Below are 13,551 nucleotides of genomic sequence, written 5' to 3'. Positions count from 1 at the left end.
TGCAAAAAATAGCAGTTTGATTTTTTTTTCTCCACGTTCCAAGTTGAGCTTGAAGTGCTGGCAGTTTAAAACGAACTACACAAATAAATCTTGTTTTGACTCATAGTCCAGGGGATGGATAAATATGGAAACCCCCAAGATATAATTTTGCAGTCATTTTTTTCTTAGCATAACTGCATGCTTTAATGTGCTGAGAAATTTTTTGTTCTGGCTCCAGAGAAATAGCAGCACTATCCCAGCTAAGTGCTTTTTCATGCCTCCTAGCAAATAGATATTAAAACATACACACACACACACACACACACGCGCACACAGACGACAATCAACTAAACCCAGCAGCTGCACATTCTGAGCTGAATGCCAGTCCACGGCTCCAAGTCGACAGCTCTTGTTATTTCAAGTCAGAGATGGGTGGTCTTATGCATTTCAGCAAGTCTGTCTTCCAACAAGATCAAGTTCACAGAAAGGCAGCTGGAATGACTGAAGGTGGAGGGAGGGCTCTCTGTTTGAGGGTCATAGAACAGAACCTGACTTTAGAACAAAACAGAGAAAAGAGGAGAGACTCAGATGAGTCACATGGAGAGATGGTGCAGAGCTAGGGCAGAACCCACGTCTCCTCCTGACGAAGGAGCTGAGATGACTTCACTCCAACCTGTCACGCCAATGGCATTTTTACCAGCGTCTCTCACAGTCTCAACAGCGGAGTTTGAGTAGACCTGAGACTTGTTCACCAAAGCCCCAGAGGCTTGAAGCAGGTGTTGCTTCATCCAGGAGGTAATTTTGAACATCTTGTGCAGAAAACCTAGTTAGGTATGATGAGAAAGGAATAAAGTTTAAACAGATAGTTCAAGATTTTTTGGGGTCAAAGTCAGAGAGGACCATGAGATGCCCAGCCCAACACCCACTCCTCTCGCTGCCCCTGCAGCAGAGACTGATGGCCTTGGGCCAGGGTGACGGCGATTGACTGACTGTGATAGTCAGCTCACTCCCTGGTCTCATGGGCGTTCTTATTTATTTCTGCCAAATATTTGGAAATGAGTCTAGTTCTCCTTTATCGGTGGCAGGCCAGGGTCCCTGGAGGGAGGCGAGTTATCCAGCATGACTGTGTAAGAGAGGAACAATACAAAGAACAGAAACCACAGGTCCTGCTGGGTGCTTTGCTTTTTAAATTTTTGTTCTGCTCCTTCTAAGCTCCTTTATTTTTATATCCAGAAATTGCCCTTTCTTTTCCCAGGAGGCAAGAGGCACCATTGCTGCTTATGGTGCATAGGGCCCAGATGTTGGGCTTATGACCCATTCCCTCCCTCATCCTGTTTGGTCATTCAGCATCCATCATGCCCTCTGCAAGCGAGGAAATGGAAGGCATCATCCATTCCAAATAATAACAAAACCTGGGGTAGAATTCTGCCCTGGGATTTCAAGTCTGATGCTCATATTTTCCGAGTTTCTATGTCAAGAAACCCCACAAGCTTTAGTCATTCCTCACACATAAATCTACAAATATCTCTCTCCCATGTGCTTTCAACAGCAAGCTGCTTGGCCCATTTCCCTGCTTCCTCCTCTTTTCTTCCCTTTCCGTGAAAAGCTCTTCGAGCAAGTATCCCGTGGCACAGCACGGTCAGAAGAGGGGGGTGTTCCCATCAGCCAACACTGCGGCTAATAGGGGCCACAGGATTCCATATATGCCGTGAGTGGCTTTCTCACTTTCAAGGAATTGGAATATGTACAATCCACTTAGCACATCAACTGCAGATGTCCGGAATTTAATCTATTTTTGATGGGTCAGAAGACACTGTAAGATCTTGTCGTGCCTTTGAGTCATCATTGCAAACACATATTATCATCTCACCAATAGATACCGCGTTTAGAGAGTTCCGGTTAATAAGGCGCTAAGTAGCAGAGACTCGATTGGAGATAAGAATCTGGAGGAAAAGGTGAGAGAAGTGAAGACCCGCATACTGAAGAGCTCTCCTAATTCAGTGCTTATGGTGTTGAATGTTCTTCCGGGTTCTCAGAACCTTAACTTTCTCACTTGGTAAATAAGAATTTTTCCCCTGATTGAACTGCAGTAAAAACAAATGCACAGATTAAGGAAACATTGAGACTTAATTTCAAACATAATAGCATTTAAACTTAAAATCGGTATACCTGTAAGATGGGCTTTGGCATTTATTTGAAATGCTGAGGTAAAACAGCTTAAGTATTGGCAAAACTGTAACTGCTTATTAGCTTCTGTTATCCCACAGGTCCCTCTATTTAGTAAAACTTTTAGCTACAGTGAATAACTATTTGTTACTCAATTATGATTAAAAGCCCCTAATTAAAGATTTAAGTAAAAATAACAACCTTCCTCAATGTGTGCATTACCACATTTACTCACTGAATGGTAGTTGGTGGTCCTGGGCCCTTTGGGCGCCCTCAGGAGAGACACATGCAGTACCTGTTTCACCAAGGAGGGGGCAGAGACCCAGGAAGCAGGCCCCTGGCTGGTAAGCCACAGCCATTGGGGGAGTAAACAGTGTGATACCTGGTCCAAGCAGTGCAGCTGCTATGGTCACAGCATTCCTCCTTATACAAGGCTTCCTTCAGAACCCAAGCACCAGGTGATGGGGGTCTGTGGTACCCACCTCCAACGAGGCACAAGGCAGTCATTTATGGAGCCCTGTGGCCACAAGACCATGAGGCAGATTTGGATCCAACCCTCAGAAGCGTATGTGCTATCATGAAGCCTCTGGTGATGCCGCTTCTAATCAAAGCAGCCTCCAGAGCAGCTCCGAATGGGGGGGCATTCATGGTCTTCGTCCACTGCACTAAGCCTGGTCACTTAGGAATGCCTTAGGGCTCTGTAAGCCCTGGAAGGGGCCATGCGGTCCATTGGCATCAACTGTCCCACCATCCAGCACATCTTGGGATCCTGCTGTTCCGTCTAAGATCCGAGGAGTGTCTTAAAGGGGGCGTGGTCATTGCACACACAGGGACTGGGAGACACCGCAGGCAGGCCTCATGCACTTTGCAGAAGCGTGATAAGCTGGGGCTCTTGGAGAAGGTGACTGTTTTCTGCTTTCCAGATGACTCTGTTACGGCCTGGCCTGTTGTGGCGGCCGGGGATTCTCCAGCCAGGTTGCATTTGTCCAGTCGGCGTTGTCAGCCTGCCCTCTGGGCAAATCCTATGACACTCCTCTCAATTGAAAACATTTTCTGTTCTGCAGGAAGCTGTGGGAGACCAGGTTCCTGTTCTTCTGCTGGGTAATAAGCTTGACAATGAGCAGGAGCGGGAAGTTCCCCGGGGCCTTGGAGAGCAGCTTGCCAAGGTAAAGAGCAAGCATTTCCATCTCTCTGGACAGAGTGTGACCCTGAGGGAACTTGGGCAAGTACCCAACAGCCTTGGTGGGGACTTTCTCTGGAAGTGCCATGGGAAGGAGGCAACTGGAAAAGATGGGTGTCTTGGCATCATGGAAATGTAGAACTTTGCATAGAAAGCCACAGATTGCAAGATGGAGTTAGTTAGGGACCACTAGGGTAGGGGGAATTATCCTAAAATCCTTTCCTTGTAACTCAGAATTATAAATTCTAAGATAGCAATAGTTGACTTATTTCCATCCTGCTCCAATCTGCATTTCCACCTGATCACCCCAGGGATTAAAAACTCACTCTCTGCAAAGCAGTATGTTCTTCTGCAGACCACTGTGTTGGAGTTCATCCTTTCTATCAGGATTGAGCCTCAAAGCTGTGAACTCAAGATACACTCAGGAGACACACTGGAAAACCTACCATTAAAATAAGCATGGGCCCTCTTGCCCAAAAATGGAATCAATGGGGCTTAATGGAAATCAGGCAACAAAGCGTAGTTCCCTGGCTTCTTTTATTGCCTCAGGGTTTGGTTTTCATGGAACTGTGTGTCTGGGAGGATGGGGTGCTTACCAGCTGCATGATTCTGTAATTCTTCACATGCTTGCTCTAAACAAGGTTTCATGAGTTCAGAGCCTGGGAGAATGAGCACAGATGGTAAGGCTCAAGGAAAAAGGAGGAGAAGGGCCTGAAAGGTATCTATGCGGAGGATCACCAGACACTTACATGGCCACAATTCCAAAATCCACAAAGCTCTGAAAACAGAAAGGGTTTTTCGCATTTTATCTGGCAGAAAAATCTGACCAGAAATGACATGAGGCTATTCATGGTCACTTTTAGTGAATGTCCAAAATCTCACTGAAAAAATATTAAAATGTTTGATTATAGAGTGCTGTCTGAAATCCACTGAGGGTATTATATAATATATGGTACATACATGTATTACCTTTCTAAGATTCAAAAACTTCTGGATTTCAAAATATACCTGGACCCAAAGATTCTATCCATTTTCTTTTCTTCCTTTTTTCTTTTTTTTTTTTTTTTGGTCAATGGAAAAAAATTGAGACTCAGGAGTTAAGTGATACATTTATATTATCACAGCTCATCCGAGGTGGGGTCAGAACTCAAAGCAGGAAGGCAAATCACGTCTTCCAGTTCTAAGTCCTGTGCCCTTCTCTCCCCACTATTCCCACCCCATGGAGCCTTTCCTCTTTGACAGAATGACCCAAGAGATTGCAGATCTGAGAGAAATGCAGACAGGGAGAGATGGAGCCCACGGGGCTAGATGAGGAGGGCAGAAGGTGGAGCTGGTCTGTGGGTGGAGGTGGGGAAAGCTGCACTGGCAGCGTGGCAGTGCCTCCTGAGCTGCAGCCACAGAACCGTCCTCACCCAACTGGCCTGAATCCCCTCAGGGCAGCAGCCTCTAAGAAGGGGCCATCTAAAAGCCAGGGCCCCATGCCATCAGCATTGTCGTAATGAAGCCAGTAATCTAATGGGAATCATCCATGGAATATGATGAGCCTTAGCCAAGGGCACCCCCACCATGCAGGCAGTACAACCTCATTCTAATGAGCTGATGGCCAGTCTGGTGCATCAGTGCTCACAGCCAGGGCAGCTAGGGTATTAATTAACTGCTGTGAAAGAGAATTCCTACTGGAGTGCCTCATGACACCTCTCCCCAATGCCTATGGAATGCCACTGTCCTGGGGAAAGCATGCTGTAAGGAGCTCTGCCATTAACTCAGTGTGGGACTGAACAAGTCAGCCAAGTGCCCTCTCTCGGTGCAGTTTACCTGCCTGTGAAGGGGGAAGAATACTGCCTGCCCTGGCTTTTGTGTCTTTGCCTGAATCACAGGGCTGGTGTGACCTGGAATGAGCATGTATGCACTTGAGAGTCATTTGGGAAAGTATAAAGAAGCACTAAGGCAGCAAACGGTTTCGTGGTTTTACACTTGTTACAGCTCACCTGGGAGATGGTTACAGAACTTGCATTAGTCAGGGAGCCTGTGGAGACAGAAATCAGCCGTGTACAGAGTGAGGAAGGACTCTGAGGAGATCAGGGGGCCTGTAAGAGGAAGCGAAGGCTGTAGGAACATGCACAAGGGGCCCTCCCACCACCCACACGGTGCCCTCTCACTCCAATACTCTTGCATTCACTCTGTTTTATGATTCTAGGAGAACAATCTGATCTTCTATGAATGCAGCGCCTACTCTGGTCACAATACCAAAGAGTCCCTGCTCCATCTAGCCAGGTAAAGACACGTGCTCCCCAGGTACGGTAACTGCTGTGTCCAGCTGTGTCTGCCTTCAGGGAGGCACCTTATTTCCCTCTGCCCAGGCCGTGCCTGGGACCCTGCTTCCTCCCTCTTGGCTGGAGCCCCCTGAGTATAAGCAATGGGGTCCTAGGCCTTTGTGTGGGATTGCAGCGTCAGGAGCAGCTTTCTGAAACAATGATGTTGGGAAAGAAAGCATCCCTGCCTGTCACCCCCATTGCAGTCTTCTTCTTAGTCTTAAAGCTGTCTTTTCCCAGGGATGCTCTTTTCAAATGCAAATCCTTCTGGGAAAGGTCAGATGAGGGGCCGCTCAGCACTGGCTGATATCTTAGCAGGGACTAGTTGGAAGCCAGCTGAGGGCAAGAATGGGTTATAATATGAGTTCCTGGGTGTGGGGGAAGGGAGTGGGTGTGGAAACCAGAGAGAAGAGGGGCTGTGATGGGGAGCCAACAGGAGGTAACCAAGATAATAGTGCTAAAAGGACTGAGAGCATGAAAAGACTGGTTCCTTAAGGCCCTGCCTACACCAAACATTTCAACAACAAAACCACGCTGGGACTCATTTTCAATACATAAGCATTCATTCATTCATCCATCCAACAAATACTTAACAGAGCCCATTTTGTGCTCAGCACTCATTCTGGGGGCATTTAAACGATTTTTTATTTGAATAATTAAGAGCCCAGAACAACTCCTCTGTGCATTGGCGAGGTTATGGGGTTATGGAGTATCATAAGGGAAAATTCGAGGCTTTTCTTTGCCCCTGACTCCCTGGGCAAGTTCCTGCCTCTCTGAGCTTTGTCAGGAAGGTAGAAACATCAATCACACCTTCCTTCCCTGCCCACTCATAGGTTGTTGAGAGAATCAAAGGAGATGCGTATTGCAAAAGCATTTTGAAAGTATAAAGCAGAGACAAGGTGTTTACCATTATTTTTAATCCGTCACCTACTACATTTAATCTGGAGCTGTGGCCACATGGCATAGCCCCTCTGCAGAGGTCACAAACCATCAGTATATTTTGGAGCCTCTCCTGTGTGTTGGTTACTGTGATAGGCTGCAGAGGCACAGAGATAAAAAATAAGTCTTGGTCCCAAGCAACTCATTTTCTGCTGAGGGAGACAGCCAGGGAAGCCATGCATTGTGACACTGGGTGATGGGGTCATGACAGAAGAAGAGTCAGATGTTGTCAGGGGCTCTTAGGCTCACCTAGAGGATCACGAGGGGCGTCCTGGAGGAGGTGTCTTGAGGGATCCATGCCGACTAAACTCTCTGGGTTTGCAATTACAATTGTGCACCTGTACTGTCCAGGGTGAGATGTTCAGTACTCTCTCTGATGCCGAGGTGAGGGTGGGCTCTCTCCATATGGCCCAGATGGCCTGTAACCTGAGGGTGGCTGGTCCAGGTGGCCAGCCCCTGGGCCTGTCACCTTCTCCATCACTGACACCATCTCTTTCCCTCTCCCAGGTTCCTCAAGGAGCAAGAAGACACAGTGAGAGAGGACACCATTCAGGTCGGCCGACCCGCTAAGCAGAAATCCTGCTGTGGCTGATAGGGCCCTACCAGGACTGCCCCCAGCAAGCCTGAGGTCACAGAGCCTGCCCTGATCCTGCACATGGCTCCTGCACAGTTGCCACCCACCAGGGTCCGCCCAGTCCTTTTCTTTGTCAGTCACTCGCCTCCCCCAAAAGGAACGGAAGCACATCCCATCAGGAGAGCTGCTCTTGGAGCATCTCAGAGTCTTTTCTCTCCTTTCTGTTTCTAGACCCCAGATGCCCATCCCTTTGTTGTTGTTGTTGTGTTTCCCTGACTTAGTTTCCTGGGGGGAAAGAAACAGATGGGCTTTTCCAGAAAAACCACGATGTGCCTTCTCCACCCCCCTTCTCCTTCCCTCGCCCTTAGGAGCCTCAGCACTGCTGTTGCCATGACAACCATGTAGGGCCTCACTTGCGGCTTCCTGCAGGCTAAAGGTACAGCACTCAGGTGCCGCCAGGGTAGTTAATCTTGCTTGGCCCCTGTCCTCCGGAGGCCAAAGGGCTACTCTTACACGTGCTGTGTGGATCTGGAGATACCTGAGTTGTTGTTGACTGCAGCAAACCAGGGCAGCCACATTCTATTCTACCCCTGACCTGGGGGCTCCGCTCTTTCCGTAATGCCAAGCTTTGAGCCTTCCCTCTCAGCACCATGTCCACTGCCTCTGCCCCCTTGGGTTTTCTGGAACAGTGCCTTATGGAAAACCTACAGCCTTTCCTCCTCACCCCCCACCCACAACCCTGACTCCAGGGTGGACTGTGGGTGAGAAGGGATGCCTGGGGTTAGGGAGTGGGCTGACTTCCTACTTAACTTTGAGAAATGAAAAGAAAACTAGTGGAAAAAAGCCATCTGCTGCTAAACAGAGCGACCATTTCTGGAAGGTATAAATGAGGTATATATAGCTATATAAAAGCCATTTTCTAAATGTTTCTCAAAATAGCTCTTTGAAAAATCGTACATGATGATTAACAGGGTAGACTGACAGGCAGGCAGTGGGGCCCAGCGCAAGGGCCGTAGTTACTGACTTCATTTTATTTTCTTGTACTTTATTCTGGATCACTGTATTTTTTTCAGTGTGGCTGTGATGTTGACATTTGCCGGTGTTTGAGAAGTGAGCAGAATGTAGCACCCCCGACTGCAGCAGCACAGGGCCCTTGCGCTGGGGGAGTGATCTGGGCCCCGTGGGACTCCTGCAGCTGGGTGGTGGTGAGTTCCCAGCCAGCTCCGGCATCACTAGCCAGCCGTCACCGCACTCTTGCCCTGAGTGGGAAGTTGAATGAAAGTTATTACAAAGATCACTGCCAATCACTGGGCCTTCAGACCCAGGCCCCTACAGGAAAGTGGGTGGTTCACACCCAAGCAGGGCACACAGAGAGGGAGAGGGGCAGAAAGTGTCCACAGGCTTCCAACAAGGCAGTTGAAGACAACCCCACATAGCCACACGGAGGGGAGAAAGACCACTGGCCAGAGTTCCCAAGGCATTCCGATAGCCTCCTCCCAGACTCCCAAAAGAGTCAGAGGCCCCCTGGGCAAGTACCTACCTCTTTTTTGCAGACTCCTCTCTTTCATTGAGCACTCGTAGGAACCAGCGAGCCCATGGAGGGTGCTGAACTACAATGAGGACGGCGTACCAGGAGGTGCTCCTTGATCCTAAGCAAGCCCGCTCCCTCCCTGGGCTCCCCCCACAGCAGTAAAATGAGGGGATGGGCTATTTGATGTTTTGAGCTCTTCTTGCTCAGATGCACAAGATGACATATTTATTTTCCATTATAGGCTGGCCCTGGACCTCAGTCCAAGGTTAGAGAATTCATAGGAAACTCCCTTCCCCTAAGGAAGGGCAGTGGTGGTGGTCCCATTAATAGGATGAGGCAGGGAGAGGGGATGCATGGGGTCACCCAGAGGTGGCCCTAAAATGTGTGTGTGTGTGTGTGTGTGTGTGTCAGTGTCAAGTGTGTAAAGGGAAAGGAAGGATAGAAGGTCACGGTGGCCATGGAGAAAGTAAACTCACTCTTCTGCTTTTGACAAAAAGCAAACATGGCTATTGGGATTTATGGGGCCAGCAGGCCATTCCTGGGGTTCCCTAAGCCCACAAATGTCTTTATACTTTGCCCCTGGCTTTCTGCTGCATTCTTCCATTTAGAAACAGAGCATGCAAGGTTTAGGGCAGGGAAGGTCTGGCCTCCTAGTATGTGGAGTAAATCCCCATGATTCTTCAAAGGAGAGAGAAGGGAATGAGGTGGCAGGGAGGGCGGTCTTCAGGCCTCTGCTCCTCTCTTCTCCACCCCCCCCCTTTTAAAAAGAGGGAGAAGGCCAAGTGTGGTGGCTCACACCTGTAATCCCAGCTGAGCCAGAGGATCATTTGAGACCAGAAGTTTGACACCAGCTTTAGTAACATGGCAAGACCCTACCACTACAAAAGAAAAAAAAAATTGAATATTAGCAGAGCATGGTGGCGTGAGCTTGCAGTTTTAGCTACTCAGGAGGCTGGGCCAGGAGGATTGCTTGAACCCAGGAGTTCAAGATTATAGTGAGCTATGATGTTGCCACTGCACTCCAGCCTGAAGGACAGAATGAGATTCTATCTAAAAAAAGAGTGGAGGATTAGGATTCCAGAGGAACTCTGAGAAGTTCCTTGTCCCCAGCTCTCAGCTCTCCTTCCATTCCTTTTAAGCCACCATGTTGATCAGAGCCACCCTGGGCTGTCATTCTGCCCCAGAGGCTGCCAGAGAAACCTTCTGGCTGTGTCCCAGTCATGTCCTTGTAGTAGCCTTGAGCTAATCGCTTAGCCAGGATCCACATTCATCTATAGATTGGAATTTTCAATGTCTACCTCACAGGGTCGTTTTAGTATTAGGTGAGGTAATGTATGTAAAGTACCTAGCACAGTGCCCAGAATAGAAGAGGTGTTAATAAGTAGGGGCTACTTTTGTTGTCAACATTGAGTTGCTGTCCTGGCCACTTGCCTTGCTTCAGTTTTATATTTAGAACCAGCTAACAGTTGCTAAGCATCTGCACGGAACTGGGCACTTTCACAAACATAACCTCTTTTGGGCATCTGTTTGCCCAACCCATTTGCCCGAGTTCTGAGCTCATATCTGGCTTGCCTCTTGCTGTTCTTTGTTCCTGTGAGTTTCCCAGCTTCCTGGTTTGTCTATCAGTGCCCACGGCCTTTCAGCACCCAGTCCTCCCTCCCTCTCTGTGGTGCTCTGGGAACCACTCCGATGGCAGCTCAGACCTGGTCACAACTCCTGGGTGTTTACCTATGAATGACCGGTGCTCACTGCCATCCCTGGCTCTTGCCTGCTCCCCTTTTCTTACACCTTTTGCTTCTTCTGCTGCTGCCCTCAGCCCTGAGTTGCCAAATCAAGAACCTCATCACCAAACCAATGCGCCAGTTGCTTTGCTTCTTGTCTAGCATTTGCTTCACTCCACACTCCCTGTGGGACGTTTTTTCTTCCCCTGTGATACCTTAGCTGTCTCCCTGCTCCTCATCTGATACTCTTTCTCTATTCTTAATACTTCTACGCTCTCTGAGATGTTCCTTCTCCGTGCTTTCCTCCAGGCCCAGGCCAGGCCTTACCTATATACTCTATCAAAAATGGCACAACCGTTTGTCTCTGTCACTAGTAGTAACTGCTCCAACGGCACTTAAACCAACTTCAGCTAAATGGAATTACAATGCGATTGGTGGCTTCCAGGGCCGTATGTATAGTTTAATAAAGAACTGTAAGGGAGGCAAAACTTTGACCCAAAGGAATGAGTCCCTAGTGATAGGACACTAACCACTATAATGGGTTATGGGAATTAAATATTTAGGACAAAGCTGCCTTCTCTACTCTCAAAGATTTCAGTTTGCTTCATGTATTTTGGGGCTTTATTGCTAGGTTCAAATATATTTCTAATTGTGATTTCCTCCAGATGGATTGACACTTTATCATTATAAAGTGACCTTCTTTGTCTTTGGTAACAATTTTTGTCTCAAAGTTGATTTTGTCTGATATTAGTATAGCCACTTCAGCTCTCTTTTTATTGCTGTTTGCATTGTATATCTTTTACACCCTTTTAATTTCAATCTAGTTGTACATTTCAATCTAAAGTGAGTCTCTTGGAGACAGCATACAGTTGGATTATGTTTTTTAAATCTATTTATCCAATCTCTTAATTGGAAACTTTAATTTATTTACATTTAATGTAATTGATAAAGTAAGATTTGTCTGCTACTTTGCTATTTATTTTCTATACATCGTATGTCTTTTTAAATCTTGTTTTTTTTTATTACTGCCTTCTTTTATGTTAAATAGTATTTTCTAGTGTGACATTTTAATTCTCTTATTTCATTTACCATATATTTTTGAATTTTTTCTTGGCGGTTGCCCTAGGGATTACCATTAACGTCTCAATTTATAACAATCTGTTTGTGTCAGTAACAACCTAATTTCAAGTAAACAAAACTGTTGCTCTTTAATGGTCCCATTTTCCCTTCCCTTCTGCTATTATTGTCACAAATTTCATCTTTATACATTTTGAACCCATCAACATACGTTTATAATTATTGCCTTATGAAGTTGTCTTTTATTTAAGTCAGAAAGAAAAAAGTTACTAACAAAAAATAAATTTGTATTGTTTTATATCTAACTGCATGATTTCTTTTACTAGTGCTCTTTATTTTTTCATGTTGATACACATTACTATCTTGCCCCTTTTCGTTTCAGCCTGAAGGACTGCTTTTTACTATTTTTTGTAGGGCAGGCTTGTTAAAGACAAGCTCTCTTGTTAAAGATAAACTCCCTCAGTTTATCTAGAAATGTCTTAATTTATCCTTCATTTTTGAAGGATAGTTTTGCCAGATACAGGCTTTTTGATTGACAGCTTTTTTTTTTCTTTCAGCACTTTGTGCCATCCCACTGTTTCCAGCCTTCATGGTTTCTGATGTAAAATTAGCTGTTAGTATCATTGAGGAACGCTTGTATTTGATGAATTGTTTCTCTCTTTGTGCTTTCAAAATTCTTTGTCTTTGTCTTTCAATGGTTTGATTTTAATGTGTCCAGCTATGGATCTTTTTAAGTTTATCCCACTTGGAGTTTGTTGAGCTTCTTGAATGTGTAGATTAATAGTTTTCATGAAATTGGGGGAGGTTTCGGTCCTTATTTCTTCAAGTATTCTTTCTACTTCTTTCTCTCCTTTCATTCTGGGATTCCCTTTATGTGTGTTTGGCATGTTTGTTGGTGTCTCACAGGTTTCTGAGTCTCTGTTTATTATTGTTAATTATTTTTTCTTTATGTTCCTCAGATTGGGTAATCTCAATTGACTGATCTTTAGGCTCACTAGTTCTTTCTTCTGCCTGTTCAGATATGCTATTGGGCCTGTCTAGTGAATTTTTCTTTTCCATTATTGTACTTTTCAACTCCAGAATTTCTGTCTGGTTCCTTATTATATTTTCACTGTGTTTGCTGATATTCTCTATTTGGTGAGATACTGTTCTCATACTTTAGTTATTCAGACACGATTTACTTTAGGTCTTTAAATATTTAAAATAGCTTAAAGGCTCAAAGAGTTTACATTGGTAGCCATCTGCCCTGTGCACAAACCAAGTTCTGCTTATCAGTCTCTGCCTTCTTCCTCACACTTCACACAGCCCAGCTAGGGTTCTGGTCTTTTTCTTTAGCTTGACCTCTACCCTCCTCTCCAAAGTTTCTCCTTTTTTCTGGATTGTAAGAGGGAGGAGGCTCTTCAGGTCTGAGAAAGCCTCTCCTCTTCTTGAGCTTCTAGTGCCCTTCTGGAGGTAAGCTGCCCAAGGAGTTACCCAGTCTCTTGGGGGAAGTGAAGGGAGGCTAGACATGCTCAGACAATCTTCCCTGTCCTTCCAAGAATTTAGTCATCCTGCAAAGCTTTACTCAAAAGGGATTGCGGGGAAAGACTGCAAATCAGGGCAAATTTGAAGCTTTTTTTTTTTTTTTAAAGCCAACTTAATTACTTCAAAATAATGAAATTATGGTACACATGGGTTTCCAAGCAGCCTGTTACTACTGGTTGTGATCAAAGCCTGAGCTTGGCTTCTGGACTGGCCCTAGGATCACTGCCACTTCTCCTCCCTTCCTCTGGGGCACAGAAAGAGGCTACCCAAATTCCAACAAAGTTTAGTCAAAAGCCATAGGATTTTACTGTATTGGTTATTTTCTCCCTTCTTATCTGGTGGTGGTGAGGGTTAACAAGATACAATCACCTTCTAAACCTCCTCCCTCACTTCCTAACTCAGTTGATGTTTCTATTAATAGGCATATTAATTACTAACAATAGCAGTGACAAAGAACATCATGACTCCACCTTTTATACAATTCAGTGGAGCCGATTTAATCAAAGTGCCCTACTTAGGGAGAGCATTGCTAGAAATGATGGGGATTG

General features: G+C 45.9%; 1 protein-coding gene across 5 annotated transcripts in view; it reads left to right on the top strand.

Moving 5' to 3' along the window:
• CRACR2A (calcium release activated channel regulator 2A) overlaps window positions 1–9,527 on the top strand; it is a 138,605-nt gene extending 129,078 nt beyond the window's left edge. For all 5 annotated transcript variants that reach the window (XM_032254495.1, XM_032254494.1, XM_032254496.1 and 2 more), the window contains 3 exons: window positions 3,210–3,311; window positions 5,523–5,599; window positions 7,084–9,527. In XM_032254495.1, coding sequence (XP_032110386.1) covers window positions 3,210–3,311; window positions 5,523–5,599; window positions 7,084–7,168 — 264 coding nt within the window. In that variant the 3' untranslated portion in view covers window positions 7,169–9,527. The remainder of the gene's footprint in view (window positions 1–3,209; window positions 3,312–5,522; window positions 5,600–7,083) is intronic.
• The last annotated feature ends 4,024 nt before the right edge of the window (window positions 9,528–13,551 follow it).

The sequence above is a fragment of the Sapajus apella genome, unplaced genomic scaffold, assembly GCF_009761245.1.
Source record: "Sapajus apella isolate SASKATOON/1434 unplaced genomic scaffold, GSC_monkey_1.0 scaffold86, whole genome shotgun sequence".
NCBI lineage: Eukaryota > Metazoa > Chordata > Mammalia > Primates > Cebidae > Sapajus > Sapajus apella.
The sequence above is the reverse complement of the archived record's forward strand: the minus strand, read 5'-3'. Positions and strand labels throughout refer to the sequence as shown.